General features: G+C 42.1%; 1 protein-coding gene across 8 annotated transcripts in view; it reads left to right on the forward strand.

Moving 5' to 3' along the window:
• TMEM45B (transmembrane protein 45B) overlaps nucleotides 1-22,090 on the forward strand; it is a 33,684-nt gene extending 11,594 nt beyond the window's left edge. For 5 of the 8 annotated variants that reach the window (XM_046685055.1, XM_046685048.1, XM_046685053.1 and 2 more), the window contains 5 exons: nucleotides 15,946-16,142; nucleotides 18,192-18,398; nucleotides 19,294-19,478; nucleotides 19,954-20,099; nucleotides 21,201-22,090. In XM_046685055.1, the coding sequence (XP_046541011.1) occupies nucleotides 15,962-16,142; nucleotides 18,192-18,398; nucleotides 19,294-19,478; nucleotides 19,954-20,099; nucleotides 21,201-21,312 (831 nt within the window). In that variant the 5' untranslated portion in view covers nucleotides 15,946-15,961 and the 3' untranslated portion in view covers nucleotides 21,313-22,090. Of the gene's footprint in view, nucleotides 1-6,401; nucleotides 6,473-15,945; nucleotides 16,143-18,191; nucleotides 18,399-19,293; nucleotides 19,479-19,953; nucleotides 20,100-21,200 lie in introns of all 8 variants that reach the window. The other 3 variants (XM_046685054.1, XM_046685052.1, XM_046685051.1) reach the window with 1 other exon arrangement.
• The last annotated feature ends 1,534 nt before the right edge of the window (nucleotides 22,091-23,624 follow it).

Below are 23,624 nucleotides of genomic sequence, written 5' to 3' on the forward strand. Positions count from 1 at the left end.
ATATGGGGACCTGGAAAAGTTAGATGTGTGCTGCATAGTCCCACAAGAATGGAAACTGTTGTCTTCAGCTACTGGGAAGATAGAAATGAACCCAGTGAACTTTACGTGGCAAAGGCGAGCTCTGGACAGATGTTAACATTCCAGTTGTGAATGCTACCTCATTCTCACATTTGATGTGTGGAACAACTGTAAGAAAACAGATTTGGGGGGCTTTGGGGAGAAAAAGGAAAAACATAAAATAAAATCTTTTCAAAAAAAGAAAACAGACTTGGAAGATCTCAAACTACCAGGACTCCAGGTAGAATTTCCAGAGGTGAAAACTCCCCATGCCATCTTACCAAAGATGTAATAATTTTGTTACATCTAGGTAGGTTATCACCAAACACCCTACATCTAGTCCCATCTTTAACCACAGTTCTGTTTGGATGCCTCTTTCCTCACGTTCCCCACCTCCCCTGTACTGTCCTTCTCTTCCTTACACTCTTTGATCTAGCCCCCACTTTGACCCAAACGTTCTCTTTGTTCTGTTCTAACGTTGTTGCTCTGCCTCCTCTCCGCTGCCTTCATCTACCATCGAGTATATTTTGTGCAAAGCACAGTGATGTACTAATTTCAGAAGACCTCTCCTGCCTATCAGGCAGGACACCTTTAAAAGGCAGAAACTTTTAAAACCTAACCCAGGCCCAGAATAAAACCGCTCTCTCTTCTGGCTGTTCCTCAGATTGTTCCTATGCTTTGGTCTCACTGGGGTGGCTATTTTTATATGGAAGGCTCTAGAACAAGAACTTCAGTGTAAAACAATGATCTGTACGTTAGTGTTTCTCAAACTCTACCACTCATGATAGAACTTGTTCTCCCAAGGACATGGAGGCTTGCCTGAGAACAGCCTGGCATAAACTGAAGTCTCTCTTAATGCTAAAAAATGTGTGCTACCCCAAAATACATCTCTGTTTTAATATGAAAATCCTTTTCCCCAAAATCTTTAGGTAAAATTGATACTCCAGGATGATATACCATGTTGGTCCTGTGATTTCAGATATTCCTTTGGGACGAGGGGCTTATCCATATACCAGTCTAAGAGGCCCAGTGAGATGATCTTTTAAAGATTCATCTAGCTCTCAAAATTATATGAAAGAGTAATGGTACAAGCAACTTTACTAATGACTGGATTTAGGAGGCAGTTTCCTGGTGATTCAGGATCAAGGCTAAATTGCATCAGTTCAGTTCAGATCAAGAACTATTGTTATATATCAGGCTTTGTGCTGAGCCATGGGAAGTTTAAGATGAAGCAGATAAGGTCTCTCCTCTTGAGGAGCCTATAATCTGGTAAGACGTAAATATTTTAATATAACGTCTAAGTGATAAAAATCAAGATATGTATAAGGTACGACGGTAGCACAATGATGTACTAATTGTACTACATGGGGCATGTAGCCAAACCTGGCGGCTCACAGAAGGCTGCCTAGAGGAGATGAGGCCCACCTATTGAAAACAGAGTAAAGCTAAGCCAGCTGAAGAAAAATGCAAAGGACATACTAGGTGAAGGGAATAGCATGAGCAAAGTATACACTACAAGGTTTCTGGTGGGGAGAAATGGGAGATGAGGCTGGAGAGACAAAGACCCAAGTCCTGGATATATGCAATGCAAAGGGGCGTGGACTACATCTGATGGTTAGTCACTGAGATACAGTCACGCATAGCTTAATGATGGGCATATGTCCTGAGAAACGTGTCATTAGGCGATTTCGTCATTGTGTGAACATGATAGAGTGTATGGAAGGAGAACAAATTTGCCACCCCAAAATGTGTCCCTTTAACATGAGGATTGTTTTAGGCTCATTATTTTTAAGAAACAAAAGACTGAGAAAGTTTTTCTTGTTACCTCTCTCTTAATTGTGTAAAAGAATTCAGATTTTAAAAAACCTGTCTCAGGAAGTGAGCTATCACCTTAGCATAACATGAACTAGGTGGTAGACAGCTAGGAATTTAGAAAAGCCTGTTTGTTGGGCTCCCCATTGTGTTCTTCTGTTTCTGTGTGGCCAAACACTTGTTTTCCAAACATTTTCTCCTTTTCACCTACCTGTGAATTGCCTTCGTTCCCTTTGAAGTCCCTGATTCTCCCCACCCCCAACATCTTTTTTTTTTTGGTACTTTAATTATTTTATTGAGGTCATATTGCTTTATAACAGTGTTGATTTCAGGTGTACATTATTATATTTCAGTTTCTGTATAGACTGCATCATGCTCACCACCAATAGTCTGGTTTTTATCCATCACCATACATATGTGCCCCCTTACCCCTTTTGCCCTCCCCTCACCCCTTTCCCCTCTGGTAACCACCAGTCAGTTCTCCTTATCTATGTGTTTATCTTCCACATATGAGTGAAATCATATGGTATTTGGCTTTCTCTGATTTATTTCACTTAGCATAATTCCCTCAAGCTCTATCCATGTTGTCACAAATGGCATGATTTTGTCTTCTTTTATGGCTTAGTATTCCATTGTGTGTGTGCATATATATATATATATATATATATATATATATATATATACACACCACATCTTCTTTGTCCATTCATCAGTTGATGGGCACTTAGATTCCTTCCATGTCTTGGCTATTGTAAATAATGCTGTGATGAACATAGGGGTGCATATATCTTTTTGAATTATTGATTTCATGTTCTTTGGATAAATACATAATAGTGGAATAGTTGGATCATATGGTATTTCTATTTTTAATTTTTTGAGAAATCTTCATATCAGTTTCCATAGTGGCTGCACCAGTTTGCATTCCCACCAGCAGTGTATGAGGGTTCCCTTTTCTCCACATCCTCTCCAACACTTGTTATTTCTAATAGTGATGTTGAACATCTTTTCATGTGCCTATTGGCCATCTGTATATCTTCTTTGGAATAATGTCTGTCCATATCCTCTGCCCATTTTTTATCTGGTTGTTCATTTTTTTGTTGGTGAGTTGTATGAGTTCTTTATATATTTTGGAAATTAACCTCTTGTCAGATATATGACTTGCAAATATTTTCTCCCAGTTGGTGGGTTGTCTTTTCACTTTCCCAACATCTTTTCTGTCTTTAGCTGATGATGGTATTTAAGGTGAGGTCTTCGGCCCTTTTGGTGAGTTACTCGGTTTTCCTGGGTTCCTCTCATATATACATGTTAATAAACTTTTGTTTGATTTTCTCCTAATAATCTTTCTCATGTCAATTTAATTCTTAGACCAGCCAGAAGAGCCTAGAAGGGTAGAGGAAAATTTCTTCCTCCCTTATAGTACTTACACAAACCTAGATGGTATAGCCTACTACACACCTAGGCTATATGGTACTAATCTTACAGAACCAGCATCGTATATGCACTCTGTCATTGACTGAAACTTTATGCAGAGCATGACTGTATTTTAAATTCTATAATGGTGTAACAGATTTACATTATACGTAGATGACTCTGGCTACAGAGTGGAAGGATTTATGGACAGGAGGACTAGAGGCATTGCAGTAGTCCAGGTAAAAGACAATGAGAGCCAAAATGAGATAACTGTTGTAGAAATAGAAAGGAAAGAGAGTACACCAGAAAATATGAGGAAGCAAAATAAGCATAATTTTTGAGTTTCTTGGGGAATTGGGACACTGCAGGGCAGACTGAGGGAAGAAGAGGAGTCTAGGATGACTCCCAGGATTCTGGCTTTAACAGCGTCTGGATGATAAACCATTACCTGAGTTTGGGATACGGAAAGGAAGCCAATTTGGTGGGGAAGGAAGTGATGAATTCAGTTTGGGACATGTTGACTTTGAGGTGTCTAAAAAGCATCTATGCGTTGATGTGCATGTCTGTCAGTTAGGTTGTTGGGTATGAATCTGAAACTTAGGAGAGAGGTCAGGGCTAGAGATAAAGTCATGGGAGTCATCAGTGTGCAAGTGGTAATTAAACTATGAGTGTGTATAAGTTCTTGCAAGAAGAAGATACATAAAAGAACAGTGCACCAAAGACTGCTGGTGTTTAAGAGACAGACAAAAGAGGAGGACAAAGGAGAGGAAGATGATTATGAAAGATGAAGAGAGCCAGGAGAGAACAGTATCATGAAAGCCAAAGGGAGTAGATAATTTCAAAGATAAATTGACTAGTTGACAGTGTCAACTACCGAGTAGCATCAAGAACAGAAGAGAGGTCTATTAAGATAATATCTTCAAGACTTCCCTTGGATGAAAGAGTGTGGAGGGTATTTGCTGACGTGTATGAATACAGTTTCAGTGTGGTGGTGAAGAGGGGGGACTAAATGGAAACAGCAGTTCTCTTTCTAGGCTTTTTCAAGAAACTTGACTGATTTTGACAGTGTTTACATTACACAAAATCACCAAAATTCCTTTCTATCAAAAGGAAACCTCATTTAAGTGGTAACTGAGTTCAATAATTAATGACTTTTCAAATATTTTCAATATTAGAAAGTGTTTTTGTTTTTTTTTAAGATTTTATTTTTCCTTTTTTCTCCCCAAAGCCCCCCAGTACATAGTTGTGTATTTTCAGTTGTGAGTCCTTCTAGTTGTGGCATGTGGGACGCCGCCTCAGCGTGGCCTGATGAGCGGTGCCATATCCGTGCCCAAGATCCAAGCCGGCAAAACCTAGGGCCGCCAAGGCAGAGCGTGCGAATTTAACCACTCGGCCACGGGGCTGGCCCCTAGAAAGTGTTTTTAATTATCTATAAGTAAATCTATTATCAAAGGTGTTTACTGGTTATTGACTAGGGGGGAGGGCAAGGAAAAGATCCACATGTTTTGACAACGTACATATAAAGTTTAAAAATTTGCAAGCATGTGTTGTTTGGAGATAAAGTACATAGTATATAGTAAAACAAAAGCCAGTGACTATTCAACACACAATTTAGGATGATAGTTACTTCTCAGGGGGAGGCTGGAGGGAAACTACCAAGGAGGGGTTAACAGGAAGCTCCAAGGATATTAGTAGTGTTCTATTTCTTTTTTAACTCTAACCCAATTTGGGTTCTTAAGAGCTGAGTTGTTTGTTTGTTTTTTTGGTGAGGAAGATTGGCCCTGAGCTACCAAGTATTGCCAAACTTCCTCTTTTTTTTTTTCTCCCCCATGCCCCAGTACATAGTTGTATATCCTAGTTGTAGGTCCTTCTAGTTCTTCTGTGTGGGATGCCTGCCTCAGCATGGCCTGATGAGCAGTGTGTAGGTCTGTGCCCAGGATCCGAACCGGTGAACCCCAGGCCACCAAAGCAGAGCACATGAACTTAACCACTCAGCCATGGGGCCAGCCCTGTAATTTTCTATTTCATAAGCTGGGTCATGGGATACGTTAAATTATTCTTTATACCTTTTATACATTAGATATATTATTTCTATGTTTGAAATAGTAAACAGGAAGACAGATACACAATGGATCTTAGGAGATGCAGGGTCAAAACAGATTTTTTTTTCTTTTTCCTTTTTCTTTTATTTTGTGTGAAAAAGTCTTGGGCCTGGTTATAGTTGAAGGGGAAAAGGTAATAAAAGGTGAGAGAAGTTCCTGATTAATAGAACTAGGGCCCACAGGGCTCAGGTGAGGATGCAATCAAAAGCACAGATGGAGGACTGGCCTTTAAGAGAGATCTGAAGAGAAGAATGGGTGCGATGTCAATGAATTTGTAGGTGAAGAAGAGGCAACTGAGGTGACTGATGCCTTAGTCTGAATGATATTAATGGAACGACAGGGAAGATTTTTCCAGAGTTGAGGGAACTCAGGTTTGAGAGAAGCGACGAGTTTTCAAAAACTATGGGGAATGGGAATAAGAGCCTGAACATGACAAGAAGGACTGTTGAGTGAAGTGGAAGGTCCAGCATCCATCTTGTTCACTGACATGGGTGCTGAACAAGTTCACTGATAGTAGAGAAGGAAAAATACATTAAATTTTTTTCCTTCCTGCTTGAAAAATAAGCCAGCCTTCCAAGTCCACGTCCCTTTCACTCCATGTATGCTGGCATGGCAACTGGGAACTGCTTTTTTGTTGGTGATGCCCATAACCTTAGTTCCATTCTGCCCTCACCAGGACTGAACTTGCTCTCATTCCTTTTCATCTGTCATTTCATTTTTTTGATGTGTTAATCAAGAACAAAGACAGAAAGGGATTTTAGAAGTAGGTAGGGCTGTGGAGATTACCTCTTCCAAACTACTCTTTTAACAAACAAAGACATTATGATCCTGAGATGTTTGTTACGTGTCTTGCTCAAGGTCACCGATTGAGTTCATAGCAAAACTTGGACTAGAACCCAGCTCTATGACTCAGATGCCAGTGTTCTTTATTAGATCTTGAGAAATAATGGACTTTAGCCCAGATTTGTTCTTCAGTCTTTAATTCAGGATTCCAGTAAGACTGCCTAATTTTCCTAACAGTTTGAAAGAGGCAATCAAGAAAGGCCCAGCTCAAATTCCAGCCCCTCTGCGAAGCCTTCTCAGATTCTCTGGTGAGTTATTCACTCTCTATTCAGTGTCCCCAAGGATTGCTGTCAGTTTATCTCATGACACTCAATCTTTCACAAGTTTATAGCTCCCGCTAGATTATAAACTCCTTGAAGATAGGGATCATTTCTTATTCTTTTTATTATTTCCTTAGCATCCAACATAGGGTCTTGTATTTAATGGGCTCACATGAAAAAAAAAAAAGAGAGCAGGCATGAGACCATCTTTTGCTTAGGAACCAAACTGAGCTGGGAGGTAACTGAGCTCTTGTTCATGGTAATTTTGTTTCATAGCATCATGAACTCATGCCAGAACAGGTTCAGGCTCTTATTCTGGTCTTACTCCTTCTGACCATGTTGTTCCAAAGACCCACCTATAGAGAAAATAGCAATGACGGTAGTGGTTGCCAAATTTTGAAGAGGGCGAGGGACTCCAGAGTTCCTTAAGGCCTCTCAGCCTCCTGCAGAGCAGGGGCACACCTTGCCTGAAGCTCAGGACTAAGCCACAGTCACATCAGCCTAGGGCAACAGAGGACTTTCAACGCTGCACCTTGTGCTTCTCCTGCATTCTGTTACTAAGCAGCTCACAGAAAAAGGCAAGGCGGGGAGGGGGGGCATTTACCTTGTTATTTGCAGAGTAACTGAAAGCTGAGACAGGCAGGGTTGGTTGTTTTTGAAAATAAACTCAGACCAGAAACCAACCATCCAAATGTTTCTGTTAGCAAGGTCAGATTCAGAAAGTATAAAAAGCATGTTCTGCAGTAAAATAACATACTATGTTCTCCCCATAACCTACCTCCCTTCTGACCAAACACACATCCCGTTTCTATTAAAAAGACACGGTCAACCACTGCTCTCTCCAGGATTACGCAAAGGTTCAACAGTGATTCTCCCCGCCCTTTGGGTCAGCCACTAAAAGCAAAGGACAGCCACCTCAGTTCAATAATTATACTTTTCCCACGAGAGAAGCCCAGGTTTCTCCCCCATTAATTGTGGAAATAGGTATAACAGCACCAGAGAAGAGAGGAAACTAACATTAACTGAACACTGACTCTAGTTAGCTGCTAGACGTTGTCCATTGACCCTCACAAGATCCCTCCGAGGCAGGTGCTCACCCTCCTGTTTTAGAAGGAGGAGTACTGAGCTGCAGAGAGGTCAGGGCACTTGCCCAGGGTCTTACCAGTAGAAGTGGCAAAACCAGGATTGAACTTAGGTCTGACATTCCATAGTTCATGTTCTAATCTGTGACTATATTTCCCCTTAAAGGAAAGTTTAGAAACCCAGTTTCCTTTAGGGAAATCTAGAAAATAGAATGCATTCAAACTAATATAAAACCTGACTTACATCTTCTCTAACTCAACCTTCCTCAGGCCCATTTGTGAGATGGTTTATATTCTTTCCCAGACACTGCTGGGTAGATAGGACCACAGTGTCTGGTTGATTTGACTTTTAAGAGTATTGTTTTGTTCATTACCAATCTAAGACAGTGTCAAGGTTTAATGCATTCCACTCATGAAGAGAATGACATATGGTCTTTCTTGGTAAAGAAGGTGGGAATGGGGGCTGGCCTCATGGCCGAGTAGTTAAGTTCATGCACTCTGCTTCGGCGGCCCAAGGCTTCACCGGTTCAGATCCTGGGTGCAGACATGGTGCTGGCTCATCAGGCCATGCTGAGGCTGCGTCCCACATAGCACTCACAACTAGAATATACAACTATGTACTGGGGGGCTTTGGGGAGAAGAAAATAAATAAATAAATAAATGGAAGACTGGCAACAGTTGTTAGCTCAAGGTGCCAATCTTTAAAAAAAACAAAAACAAAAACCAAGGTGGGATTGTCAGGGAAAGGAGAGTAAGAAACATTCTGTAGCTCAGCTCCAACCATGTGGATGATTGGCTGCAACTGCCTCTTAGACTTTGCATTTGCTAATTGCTCTGCCTCGAACTCCACCCACCTCACCTAGGTTTACTTGTTTTTCAAGGATGCTTTAGTGACACTTCCCTCTATAATCTTTCTCCTATCTCCACCAGGCTGAATCAGAGTCTTCCCTTGTCATAACACCGTACACTCTATTAAAATATTTAATACATATGTCATAATAGTTGAATTACTCCTCCTTCACCACAGTTTGACCTTATTATAGGCAAGGCCCTTCTTTGGGGATTGATGAAATCCATTTTCAAGAGTTGAAGGGCACCAAGACAATTCAATGGGGGAAGGAAGAATCTTTTCAACAAATGGCTGGGACAACTTGATATGCAAAAGAATGAAGTTGGATCCCTACCTTACACCATATATAAAAGTTAATCAAAATGGATTATAGACATAAATATAAGAGTTAAAAGTGTAAAAATCTTAGAAGAAGACATAGGAGTGAATCTTCATGACCTTGAGTTAAGCAGTGGTTTCTTAGATATGACACTGAAAGCACAAACAACAGAAGAAAAAATAGATAAACTGGACTTCATCAAAATGTAAAGCTTCTGTGCTTCAAAGGCCACAATCAAGAAAGTAAAAAGCAACCCACAGAAAAGGAGAAAATATTTGCAAATCATATATCTAATACAGGACTTGTACCTATGATATCTAAAGAATTCTTACAACTCAACAATAAAAAGACAAATACCTAATTTAAAATGAGCAATGGATCTGAATAGGGATTTCTCCAAGGAAGATAAACAAATGCCCAATAAGCACGTGAAAATATGCTCCACATCACTAATCACTAGGAAAGCAAAAGGAAACAAAACAATGAGATACAGTTCACACCCACTAGGATGGCTAAAATAAAAAAGATGGACATGAGTGTTGGCAAGGATGTGGAGAAATTGGAACCCTCATACATTGCTGGTGAGATTGTAAAATGGTTCAAGCACTTTGGAAAACAGTCTGGTGTTTCCTCAAATGTTAAACATAGAGTTACATATGACCAATCAATTCCACTACTAAGTATATGCCCAAGAGAAATGAAAACATAGATACATACAAAAATATGTACACAAATGTTCATAGCATCACTATTTGTAACCACTCAAATATTTGTCCATGAACAAATAAACAAAACATAATGGCTGCACAACTATGAATATACCAGAAACCAAAGAAAAGTAAACTTTAAAGGAGTGAATGTTATGGTATGTGAATTATATGTCAATAAGACTCTTATCAAAAGAAGACATGAAAGAGAAATAGCAAGAAAGCACTGAAAGTCTAGAGCCATCTGAGGGTGACTTTCAGATTCATTAGGGAGAACTGTCCCAGGAATAAAAAGTAGGAATACTTAGTGAAGTTGTTGAAACCTTCCAAGTATCTTTTTTGATACTCTTGACGGTTGTCTTTTGTAGTGATTTAGTAATTAACTCTATAAAAGTATATGGAAATGTCAATTAATTGATGAATGGATAAATAAAATGTGGTGTTATGGGTGGAATTATGCCCCCCTCCCCGAAATTCCTATGTTGAAGTCCTAACCTCCAATACCTCAGAATATGACTGTATTTGAAGATATGGCCTTTAAAGAGGTAATTAAATTAGGTTATTAGGGAAGGTTCTAATCTAATCTGATGGTGTCCTTATAAGAGGAGGACACACACACACAGAGGGAAGACGATGTGAAGACACAGGGAGAAGACAGCCATCTTCAAGCCAAGGAGTGAGGCCTCAGAAGAAACTAATCCTGCTAACACCAGATCTCAGACTTCTAGCTTCCAGAACTGTGAGAAAAATAAACGTCTGTTGTTTAGGCCTCCTAGAATGGGGTGCTTTGTTACAGCAGCCCTGGCAAGCCAATAAATGTATGTCCACACAACGAAATATTCAGCCATAAAAAGGAGTAAGTAGTGATGCATGCTACATGGATGAACCTTGAAAACATTATGCCAGAATAAAGAAGCCAGTCACAAAAGACCATAGATCATATGATTCAATTATGTGAAATGCCCAGAATAGACAAATCTATTGAGATATGAAGTAGATTAGTGGTTGCCTATAGCAGTGGGGGGCAGGGTGGGAGAAGATTAGGGGACATGGAGAGTGTTTAATGGGTAAGGGGATTTCTTTTGTGGGTGATGAAAATGTTCTAAAATTGACCATGGTGACAGTCGCACAACTCAGTGCATACACAGGCTTTTATTGTGCTTCGCTTTATTGCACTTCTCAGATATTGTATTTTTTACACATTGAAGGTTTGTGGCAACCCGGCATCGAGCAAGTCTGTTGGTACCATTTTTCCAACAGCATTTGCTCACTTTGTTTCTCTGTATCACATTTTGGTAATTCTTGTAGTATTTCAAAATTTTTCATTATTATATATTTGTTACGGTGATCTGTGATCAGTGATCTTTGATGTTCTATTGTAATTGTTTGGTGAGGTGCCACAGTGAGGCCCATACAAGATGGAGAACTTAATCAATAAATGTTGTGTGCGTTCTGACTGCTTCACTGACCGGCTGTTCTCTCGTCTCTCTCCCTCTGCTTGGGCTGTCCTATCCCTGAGACTCAACAATATTGAATTTAGGCCAATTAATAGCCCTACAGTGGCCTCTAAGTGTTCAAGTGAAAGGAAGAGTCACATGCCTCACTTTGTCAAAAGCTAGAAATGAGTAAACTTAGTGAGGAAAGCATGTCAAAAGCTGAGATGGACTGTAAGCTAGGCCTCTTATGCCAACCAGTTAGCCAAACTGTGAATGCAAAGGAAAAGTTCTTGAAGGAAATTAAAAGTGCTACTCCAGTGAACACCTGAATGACAAGAAAGTGAAACAGCCTTATTGCTGATGTGGAGCAAGTTTTAGTGGTCTGGATGGAAGATCAAACCAGCCAAAGCCTAATCTAGAGCAAGGCCCTAACTGTCTTCAGTTCTGTGAAGGCTGAGGGAGGTGAGGAAGCTGCAGAAGAAAAGTCTGAAGCCAGCAGAGGTTGGTTCACGAGGTTTAAGGAAAGAGGCCGTCTCCCTAACATAGAAATGCAAGGGGAAGCAGCAAGTGCAGATGTGGAAGCTGCAGCAAGTTATCCAGAAGATCTAGCTAAGATAATCGATGAAGGTGGCTCCACTAAACAACAGATTCTCAGTGTAGATAGAACAGCCTTATTTTGGAAGAAGATGCCATCTAGGACTTTCATGGCTAGAGAGGAGAATCAGTGCCTGGCTTCAAAGCTTCAAAGGACAGGCTGACTCTTGTTAGGAGCTAATGCTGTGACTTTAAGTTGAAGCCAATGCTCATTTACCATTCAAAAAATCCTAGGGCCCTTAAGAATTATGCTCACAGCCAGCCCCATGGCCTAGTGGTCAGGTTCACGCTCTCCGCTTCAGCAGCCCAGGGCTTTGCCAGTTCAGATCCTGGGCACAGACCTAGCACCGCTCATCAAGCCATGCTGAGGTGGTGTCCCACCTGGCAGAACTAGAACAACCTACAACTAGAATATACAACTATGTACTGGGGGGCTTTGGGGAGAAGAAGGAAAAAATAAGATTGGCAACAGATGTTAGCTCAGGGCCAATCTAAAAACAAACAAACAAAAAAGAATTATGCTAAATGTACTCTGCCTGTGCTCTATAAATGGAACAATAAAGTGTGGATTGCATGTGTTTACAATATGGTTTACTAAATATTTTAAGCCTACTGTTGAGACCTACTGCTCACTGACAATACGCCCAAGAGCTCTGATAGAGATGTGCAACAAGACTAATGTTGTTTTCAGGCCTGCTAACACATCATCCATTCTGCAGCCCAAGGATCAAGTAGTAATTTTGACTTTCAAGTCTTATTATTTAAGAAATACGTTTTGTAAGGCTATACCTGCCGTAGATTGTGATTCCTCTGATGGATCTTGGCAAAGTAAATTGAAAAGGTTATGGAAAGTATTCACCATTCTAGATGCCATTAAGAACATTCATGATTCATGGGAAGAGGTCAAATATCAACATTAACAGGAATTTGGAAGAACTGGATTCCAACCCTCATGGATGACTTTGAGGGGTTCAAAACTTCAGTGGAAGAAGTTACTGCAGATGTGGTGAAAACAGCAAGAGAACTAGAATTAGAAGGAGAGCCTGAAGATGTGATCCAATTGTTGCAATCTCATGATAAAACTAACAAATGAGGAGTTGCTTCTTATGGAAGTGCAAAGAAAGTGGTTTCTTGAGATGGCATCTACTCCTGGTGAAGATGCTGTGAACATTGTTGAAATGAGACCAAAGGATTTAGAATTTACATAAACTCAGTTGATAAAGCAGCAGCAGAGTTTGAGACTGTTGACTCCAATTTTGAACTAAGTTCTACTGTGGATAAAATCCTAACAAAGAGCATCACATGCTACAGAGAAATTTTCATGAAAGGAAGAGTCAATTGATGTGGCAAACTTCATTCTTGTCTTATTTTAAGAAGTTGCCACAGCCACGCCAGCCTTCAGCAACCACCACCCTGATCAGTCAGCAGCCATCAACATGGAGGCAAGACCCTTCGCCAGCAAAAATATTAGTCTCACTGAAGGCTCAGATGATGGTTAGCATTTTTTAGCAATAAAGCATTTTTTAATTAAGGTATGTACATTGTTTAGACATAATGTTATTTCACACTTAACAGACACAGTATAGTGTACACATAACTTTTATGTGCATTGGGGAACCCAAAAATTCATGTGACTCGCTCTAAATTTTTATTGTTCTATTTGAAGTTATTGCCTTGTTCCTCCTTCTTAAAACTGACCCATCCTATATCACATGTTCTATAACATAACTAAGCTAATTAACTAATCTATTAATTTGTTAATGGAAGAAATCTACCTGCCCTGCTCCTCTGCTCTATGAAATAAAGGTAATTAGTCCTCCAAGTAGCACAAATAAATTTCAGGTAGCTTCTACAGACACGATGCTACAAGCCCTACTATCTCCTGGTGTGGATTTTAAACCAGGTAAAAGGAGAGGGTGGGGCTTGACAAATTGGTATGGACGACAGGCAGACAAGGACTCTGCCTTTATTTAGGGTGCTGCTTCTCAGAAAAATGAGGAAGGGCAGGAAGGATTTGCAAAGCTGGTTTTCCTGGACTTCTGGCTAGGAAAACAGAGGAGTATGGCAAGCTTGATCTTGAAAGGGACCTGTGTTCAACAGTAAATGAAAATGGAGATTTTTTTTTTTATGTTGATCAATAGAGGGTTAGAAAAGAATGAGAAGAGTGCCTTCCAGTTATGGCAACATGAAGAAATAAGCAGTTCCCTCCTGCAAAAACCAAAATGAAAAACAAAAACAAAGTAAGTAGTGCAAAATTAGAAATTTTAAAATTAGAAAAAACTGTCAAAACCAACCATTTCAGAGAACTGGAGATTGACCAAAGTCAGGTGACAAATGGAGAAGCTGCTGTGACTTTGTTAAATTCAGGTTTGTGGAGCAGAGTCTGGGGTGCTTGGTGGAGAGTCTCGGTTCAACAGCAGACTACTAGGGAATTGAAGCAGAGAATCTCATCACTCCCAGGTCCTGGAGGGGGGCACGGCACACCTCCGGGGCCACGTGGGGAAGCCAGGGCAGGGTGCGGGCAGGGTGTGGAGGACCTGGGCCACACACCGTTATTCCAGCCTGCAGGTGGAGTGCTTTAGTGTTCCCAGGCTAAGGCTGGATTGGTCAATTCAAACTAAAAAGAACAGGATTTTGGTAAGCCTCTCGGGGCTCTTATCCAAGGGGTGCGCAAGAAGGCTCTGGGAGGTGGGGATCTGTTTATCTCAAGGGCATTTGGGGAGTCAGGAACTTCCATCTACTTGTGACTCTGCAGCCGTTCCCTAGGGCATGCTCCCAGGCTGCTTGACCACACAAAATGGATGTGGAGGGAGCAAGACTGTGGTAGCTCAGCTAGACTCTCGACAGAAGCTTTTATTCTTCAAAAACTACTAGATCTTCAGGTAAGAATAGTGGGAGACGGTGGCTTTTTGCCTGGGGTTGTTCTCATTTTCCCCCTCACTCAGTCAATGACTGTTAAGTGGTGTTGGCCATGAAAACAAGCAGCTTTGCTACAAAGGGAAACAGACTCAACTCAGGGTGGTGACTAGGGATGGAAAATCCTGGGCTTTGTGGAGAATGGGTCAGGCCCCGTGTAAGCACGGGGCTAACTGCAGTGAAACAGACCAAATCCCCACTTCCGCAGAGTTTACATTCTACTGGATGGACACAGATGCTGAAAAAAAGAATCAGTACGTAATATCAGATCGTTATTTTAGCTTTGAAGAAAATTTAGAAGTATACGTGGCTTGGAAAGTGGGACATGCCTGTTATTTTACGTAAAGTAGTCAGGGAATAAAGTCACATTTGAACAGAGACTTGAATAAAGTGAAGCAGAGAACTACTGGCTCTCTGTGGGAAAACTTCTAAAAAGAACAGACAGGAAGGCTCCGAGGCAGGGGTGGGTTGCACTTGTTTCAAGCAAGAGAAGGGACCCTGTGTTGCAGGGGTGGAGGGGAGGAGAGATCCAAGAGCCCGGGATCAGGGAGGGCTTGTGAGCCCTGGGGAGGACTTTGGATCTACAGAGCCATAATAGTGAAAGGAATGATTTAAACAAATGCGATTAAGGTAACTACTGTGAAAATGAAGGGGTGAAGAGGGAGAGGGCGTACAAGTGCTCCAGGAAGCTGGTAGGTAACGCCTAACAACGATAAATTAACGAATGGCAGCACGCACAAATCAACTACAAGTATGGAGGGAAACGCCAGAAGAAACAGTGGGAAGAGTCTGAGGTGGGCTCACCAGCAGGGAGGAGAGGGAGGGGCATGGGGCCGCTGCTTTTCATTCTAAGCCTTTTAAATGCTATTTGACTTTTATAAACCATAAACTTCTTTGAAAAGCTTGTGAAAGTTCTTGATGAAGGATGGAAACCCCCAGTAAAGGCGTCAGATGTGAAAGAGCCCCGACAGCGTAGCCAGTCACGGGGGGACAGGACTCCCTGGTGACCAGGGCTGGAATAGGCTGTGCAGATCCCCGGCACTTCATGTTCCTAGGTGGGATTTTCTAGATCGCCGTCAGCAATTTTTCTCCTGCCCGTTCTTCTACGGTCTTTTTCTTATTAATCTGTAAAGGCTCTCAAATGGAATAGCCATCCATCACAGCTGCTACAAACATTCCAGATTTGTTGTTGGCCTTCTGATGTTGATATATAAAATGCTGACATAGATGACTATTTTTCTTTCCTAGTTCCCTTGTTTATGATTATGTTTAGGAAGGCTTTTCTACCCTGAGATCAGTAAATATTTACCTATCCTCCCTTCTTCCCCCCTTTTATTTTAACCGTGTTTTTAAAGCCTCAGGGCCAGTGGTATTCTCTTGGCATGTAACTCACTCAGCTGACAAGACTTCAGTGATGTAACATAAAGGGTTACAAGTGGATCCTTCTTAATATGGCTTACGATTTGGAATCCTCAGTCACGTATTATGTTTCTTGTCAAAATACCCATTTATGTTTTCTTCATTCAGCCACCTCACAGCTGTCCCCTAATTTTTCAGGTGTCCCAGAACCCTGATGGCAAACTTCAAGGGCCACGCTCTCCCAGGGAGTTTCTTCTTAATAGTGGGGCTATGGTGGTCAGTGAAGTACCCACTGAAGTACTTTCACCAAAAGGGGAAAAGCAGCCAACTGATTCGTCATTATCAGCGTCTCGAAATCACTGAAGCTGCGATCAGAACTTTGTTTTCAGTCATCGGTAAGAATGTGGGTGTCATCAGGTCCAGAGGATCTCCCCATCTCACCCAGAACTTTTAGCCCATTTGCTGGACCCTGTGAAATGGATGTTTCCACTGGCAGAGATAACAGAAGAGGGTTTCCAGTTGGTCACTAGATATTTTATCATAATATCTATTGTGTACCAAGCTTTCTAATATTAACAGTTAATAGCACCATAGTTGTTACACCATAGAATGCTATGAAAACTACCAAATAAACTATATTCTTTGCCCTAAAAGGACACAGGTCTAAGTTGTAGGAAGAGAAGACATACTTTATGAGAAACATAAAATAGGAAGGAAAAAAAAAGAACAAATTAAGAGAGTAAAATAAGCTCATGTACATGAATTATGAGAAAGTACTAAATGGTTCAACTTTAGAAAAGTCATCTTTTTTCCTCCAATTGTCTCTCCATTAGAATCTCAAGAGTTAGTTAACACCCAACTCTTTGGTATAACCTCCATCCCCAAATCTCAAGCAAATACAGAGAGGGGGAGTTCATGCTAGAAGGCCAATAAGATAGGCAGTAGAAGAGATTGAAAAAAGCCAACAGAGGGCTACTTGAAGGGATTTTCCTTTACTGTGTCCCCTTCCAGTAAAGTCCACCAACTTCCACTGTTACCTGCCATCCATTCCACCACTGGTGGCCCTCAAGGAATGAGCAGGGCCAATAATAGAAAGTATTCGTCCTCAGGATCAGTCCATCACATGAGTAATGAGGGATCTTACTCTGCAATTGCATTCTGCCACTTGTCACATCTTAGGCCTCCGGTTTCTCAACAATTGGGAGGAACTGAATAACACTGGCTTCTCTTGGAGTACGCCAAGGTACATAGCTTTGTTTTTCCAGTCCAGCTGAATTTTCCCATTCACCAGTCATTCAGGCTTCCGAAAGGCTTTCTCATCTTTCTGAAGCTGAGAAGTGATGGGGCATATGGCTTAAATGGTAAGCACAGCCTCAACTTTGCCTAAATAAAGCTAGAAAAATTATATTTGGCCTCTTTGCTGGGTGAAAATAATAACCCGTTCAACAATTATCTCTTGAGCTCCTACACGTGCTGGGAACTCACGTCCTTGGTTTTGTGGATAAAAAAGGGGAACCAAACAGTCTCTGCTCTCACAGGGCTTCCATTCTAGTGTCACTGGGACTTCTTCCTGAGTTGTTTTCACCAACTCCTTGGTCCTTTACACATAAATTCTGAAAGGGGCCAGTGTGAGAAAAAAATGTTTGAGGAACAGGGTCCAGAATGTTGTCACGGAGGGCTAATTCTAGGCCCCAAGAACATTTCAGGCACCAGGCAAAAGGCACATCTTTTGCCTTCCAAAATGGATAAAAGAAGAGGGGATAAGAACTGAAAGCTGCACTGTGGCACAGCTTCAGTCTTCTGGCCCCAATCTCTAAAGCTTGCCTCTCCTGAGATACAGGAGGGCCAGAAACACCAAGGTGAAGGGGCCTTACCATGCTCCCCAGTGTTGAGAACAGAGACCTGAAGCTATGACAAGGCCCCACAGCTCACTTAGCTCGCTCATGCCTAGGAAAAGCACTCACTTGAAGTCCGCCCGGACAGAAACACACCTGGGCTGCTTAGGCATGCACAAGTGTCTTCCCCACCAGTGTATCTCTGCTTGGATTCTATTATTTTCAACCTAATTGTTTCTTTCCGGGATTTCTTTCACTGCTCACTTGGCAGAGCGAGCGCAGAGATTCACGTATCAGCCACCCTCACTTAATGCTTTCATCTCAGCTACTGGACAGATTTCCTGGGGACCTGTGTGACGGCGTTGGTATTGTTTCTCCTCCCCCACAAAAGAACAACAAAGGCAAGATGTCTACACAGGTTCCTCAGCAAATAGCTTATTTTATACTGACATAGCTGCATCTGAGGCAGCAAAGTAGGTCCACTGAACCGGAGACCACCTTCACCCACATCTCCACTCACTTATGACTTGGGGTTTTTTTTTTTTACTGTCTCCTGTTTGTCTTGGAGCTGCTCGTCCCTCCTCAATTTCCACTCTCATTTCCCTGCAGGGATCCTGGCAGAGCAGTTTGTTCCGGATGGGCCCCACCTCCACCTGTACAATGAAAACCACTGGGTCAAGCTAATGAACTGGCAGCACTGTACCATGTATCTGTTCTTCGCAGTCTCAGGAATCACCGATATACTCACCTGTCTCATCGCCCACATTCCCCTGGGGGTGGACAGACTGGTTCTGGCTGTGGCAGCATTCACTGAAGGTAACTGAGTGGTAAGGATAGAGAAGAGGATGCAGAGACTGACAAGTTGTGTTTATGAGGGACGAGAACCACTGCAAAGATAATAACCTTACCCAGAAAATCCAAATCCCTAAACTTCAAAACCTAAATAGGACTTGGTCCTATGCTCTGGATGGTACAGATGACATATTCCATAAGGCAGCACATGGAGCTTGAGGCTTTTAGCCAAAGCCTCAGGCTAGTAGCGCACACACTCCCCCTGCCCTCCTACTACCACCCCAGCCCCCTCCACACTTGTACTTTTCCATGAGGCTGTGCACGTGGAAACATACAAGAACTGTCTGAAGACTGGCTGAATGCCATCATGCGGGAGGGTAACTCCCTTTGGTCAGCTAAGAGAAACTCTGCACTCCACTCCCCACCCCGGAGCGTTATTGTCTGGACTCCACAAATCTCAGAAGATCCACCCTGCAGCTAGGACAGATCTCCCAATAAAATTCACATTAACTGGGGTAATGAAAAAGCATTTTGTAATCCAACACCCTCACTTACTTCTGTACCTCAGGAAGAGCTGAAAAAAGGTTGAAGGCAAAACTGAATTTCAAGTATACACACACACACGTGTCACAAATCAGCTACGTTTCACCTACCCATCCTGCACTGAACCCACCATGAGTTCGGTAAAGATTTAGGAAGATGCATCCTTTAATGTTTATACCCACAGCACACATGAAGTAAACTTAATCTGCATCTGTTTGTTGCCCTGTAATGTTACATAAACTGACTTCCTAAGTGCTGAAGAATCTAGCTTTGAGACAGGTGCAGAAGGAAATTCTAATAAAGGAAAAGGTCCAGAATTAATCCTCTGAAGTAGAAACAAGCAAATCTCTGATGGCTGTAATTCGCTTTGGAGCAGGTTTTCTCTTCTACTACCACGTTCATAACCGGCCACCACTGGACCAGCACATCCACTCACTCCTGCTGTGTGCTGTGTTTGGAGGGGCTCTCAGCATCTTCTTAGAGGTGATCCTTCGGGACAATATTGTGCTGGAACTTTTCCGAACCAGCCTTGTTCTTCTTCAGGGCACCTGGTTCTGGCAGGTAATTATCCAAAACAATGCTCCTCACATTGAATGGATTCAGGAGCCCCCAAGAGTGTCAAGAGAAGTCTTGAAGATACAGCACTAATGTACCGCGTGAATGCGTTAGATGCCCACCCCCGACCTGTGTAATTTTATCCATTAATCTGCTGCTGCTGCATTAATGAGCATTATCTATGGAGCACACAGCAAGCAGATTAAATGTTTCCCTATCTGCCCTCCCCAGTGGAGGTACTGATACCATTTACAGGTTCCTCTTGCTCAACTGTTCACTTCAAGTGTGGTCCCTGAAATTTTGTTTTAAATAAGGCTACCCTAAAACCAGAATTAACTTAGAACAACTTTTCTGTGCATCAAGGCCTTTCTGTGCTAAGGGAGGTGTGGGAATGTGAGGTGGGGGACTGTATGCATAGGAAGCAGGCTAGATGGCTACTCAGGACCAATGACAAGGCCAACTTCTCTGTATAACCCACCAGATTGGATTTGTACTGTTTCCACCTTTTGGAACACCCGAATGGGACCAGAACGATCATTCAAACATCATGTTCATCACCATGTGCTTCTGCTGGCATTACTTGGTTGCCCTCTGCATCGTGGCCATCAGCTACTGTCTTGTTTCCTGGTATGTCCAAGAGAAGAGACTTTTATCAAGGTTTTCCTCCTAACCAACCCCTGCTCCCGAAATTATACTGCACCATTTTTATTTACAGTGACCCACTCTTCATAACTAGTGCTAACTTCCACCACTTAAAGAGTGCCAACTATATGCTAAGTTCTGTGCAAGGTACTCTACACCTGCAAATGGTGATGAGTTTTTGAGAAGTTAAAGGACTTCTCTGGTCACAGTAACCTGATAGACCCGGGTTTCAAATGCAGTTCTGACAGATTTTAAGCCTGTGGTACGTTAGGAAAAACTCTGAATCAGGCATCGATACTGGATTACAAAACCTACCTGTCCCTGGTTCGTTCTCAGCTCATCAACTAATGCCTGGATTTGCCCTTACTGCTTCCTGGAGAGCTGTGACAATCAGATTCAGATACCATAGCTGCCAGTGTTCTCTAAAGTGCTCCTCAGAGGTTACTGTGACAGCTATGCACTTACTATCAAGTGACAGTACTTCCTGTGCACTTACTGTGGTAAGCACTTAAAGTGTGCTACCCCATTTAATCGTCATCACTTTATGAAGTACATAATCTAACATGTTACAGATGGGGAAACCAAGGCTTCAAAAGACTGAGGGACTTGATCAAGGTCACCCAGCCCAGTCTTGAACCATAGCGCGAGAGTGACTTTGAGCATGTGGTATTGCTAGTTCTGTTGTTGCTGTAGCTCCCTTTTTTTTCCTAGTTCCTGATTTCCCTATCCAAAGCAGATCTAATTCCCCCAGGGAGAGTTCCACGCAGACCAAACACAAGGGAACTCAAGGTCATAGTTTCTTTTAGTTCTGCTGCCTGGTCAGTGAAACAGTAAGGGAGGCATGAGACCTAAGTTTAATCTCAGTTATGACATTAACTATTAAATATTATTAGTCATGAGTCCATTTACCTACCAATGAATACTGTCCAAGAAGGCAGAAATGTAGACAAGTAATCATAGTATTTGATAGAGATGTTTAAAAAATGCTTTAAGAAACAGTAGCTGCCTTAACATCCTTGGGTGAGGGAATAAGGGAATTGTAGGGGGGAGGGGGAGCTAATTTGTCTTATTGTTTCTCTATTACAGCTATTTGACTCGGTTAAAGAGGCACGGAGAAGGAGAAATCATTGGGATTCAGAAGCTGAAGTCAGATCACAGTTACCAGAAGGCCCTCTTGAGTGGCTCAGATGAGGAATGAGAGGAGGTCCTCAGTCATCGATGAGGAGTGGACACGTCCCTTTGAGCATGAGCAGCCAGCGTGCTGAAAGGTGTGGCTCAGCTCCCCCACGTCAGTGCTTGCTTCCACCTGCTCTTAAGCTTCCACCTCTCATTTAACTGACTCATCGTGTCAGTGTGGTATCCTTCATAAAGAAAAATGAAGCAAGCCTTCACCTGTGTCTCAGTGTGAAGAGAACTCAGAGACTCTGAAAGCTTCAGAACAGGAAGTGGCCTCATGGATAAATCTAGGATATGAATCCAGCCGAACCTTCTGCTTTTGATAACGTATCTCTTTTTCTCTCAAGAAAGCAGCTACTTTGTTATCAGAAAGTAAGCAAATGACAGTGCCTTTATTTTCGAGATACAACTCTAACGTGTTTGAGTAAAATAATTCACAAGCTTTGGTTATTTTAAATATTACTTGTTGAACATCTCCTAACTAATCCTAATGTTCCAGGGTTATTGAACTAATGTACTAATCAACAGTATCACTGGTGATAAGTGACAAAATTGGGTCAAAGGTGACTTTTTTTTTTAATCAGGAAGCTAGTTAGGGGCCCCGCTGAGAGCTGGAACTCAGATGTTCTGACTTCTCAAAAGTACCCTAGTAAGAGGACGCTGACAGGAAATCTTCATAATGAGGTAGAAAGATGTCAGGTTACAGAAGGCCTCGAATTTAAATATAGCTGAAAGCAAATGATAAGAATCCTGCAAAAGATCTGAATCCTGAACTAGGAATATAAAGTCTCGATACTCTAGTCTTGGTTCTGAATCTGTTTTTTTCTCTTTAAACTTCTTTCAACAAATATTTATTAAACACCTACTTTACAATAGCACTGAAATGGTTGCAAAGATTAACAAAACGTGTGTCCTGCAAGGACTTCACAGTCTAATGGGAGAGATATGCAAGCAGATGCACACAGGATGACTGGTGCCACCAAGGGGAAGTGCCGCAACCAGGAGAGACCAAGGCGGCAGGAAAAAGGAGGGGTCTGCGCCACAGAAAAAGCACATTGCAGGCACAGAGGAGAGGAGGCACAAAGGCAATGAAAGATCAAATAACAGAGTTAACTCAGTTCTATAAACTGATAAAAGCAGGTTAGAACAAATTTGAAAGGCCTTATCAACCGAACAGTATCATCCATTTGTATAGCATTTTCCAGACTCTCAAATGCATTGTATCTCACCTGATTCTCACAACCACCTCTAACGTAAGTGCGTCAGGTTCTTCAGAGAAGTCGATGAGCCTGAGGTCACACACCTACTAAGTCGTAAAACCCGTCTTGAGCAGGACTCAAAAGTGAGCTTGTTTCTAATTCTTCCCCTCTGCTCCTTCACACAAACACAGGAAAGAGCATTTCTGTGAAGCACTGTGTGCTCTGTGAAAGAAACACTGTCCTGAAGTGAAAGGTAGCCTCGCATGGTTGGCCAGCATTTCAGAGTTGAAGTGACATCTTAGGGATTAAGAATGAGCTACCTGAAAACACTGACTTAATTATAAGAGAACCTGTGGGTCCCCTTTCATGATCCACTCTGGTTTGCCTGCCGAGTAGGAACCCAAACGTTCATTCATCAAGTACTGGATGACTTATTATTGGCAATTAATGTAAAACATGCTCTTTCCTTAGGGACCGGAGGTGGGAAGAAGGAACCTATTTCCAACTGCACTTTCACGGTAAAGTCAGACTTAAAAGAGGGCAAAATACTTTTAAGGAAATGTGGTATTTTCTCCAGAGTGGGGGGTTGAGGTATGCAGATCAGATATCAAATGTTAAAATTCATTTTGATGCCCCTTTCACAGCATGGTTTGGGATACCTTCATGGAAGTGACTGACCTTGGCATGAACATTCTTAGATATGGTATTAAAGTACAAACCCATCACAACGCTATTCACCACATCCAGTCTTGGACATGTGGTCTGAATAATTTTACCAACCTCTGAACCAGAGGTTCAGAGGCTCAATGGCTGCCACAAGTTCTTCTGGAATTGTTCCCCCCAAAACACCCACCATAGCTACCACATCTCTACAAGACCCCTGAGGTCTGCATTTGTGGAACATTTGGTGCAAATGCTGGCGATGTCATTTGAACAACTCCAATAGGGGGCTGCCTTTCTACACGACTGCACTGACAGGCCAGGAAGTACCAAACTACACCTACCAGGGAGTCAACAGACACTGGCATCCCAAAACAGACCTGTTCTCCTCGGACAGAAATGTCTGCAGGAACTAAGGAGGTAGGCGGAGTCAGGTGACTTCAGTAAATCAAAGTGCAGTGCAGAGTTGGGGCTG

The sequence above is a fragment of the Equus quagga genome, chromosome 14 (genome assembly GCF_021613505.1).
Source record: "Equus quagga isolate Etosha38 chromosome 14, UCLA_HA_Equagga_1.0, whole genome shotgun sequence".
NCBI classification, from domain to species: Eukaryota; Metazoa; Chordata; class Mammalia; order Perissodactyla; family Equidae; genus Equus; species Equus quagga.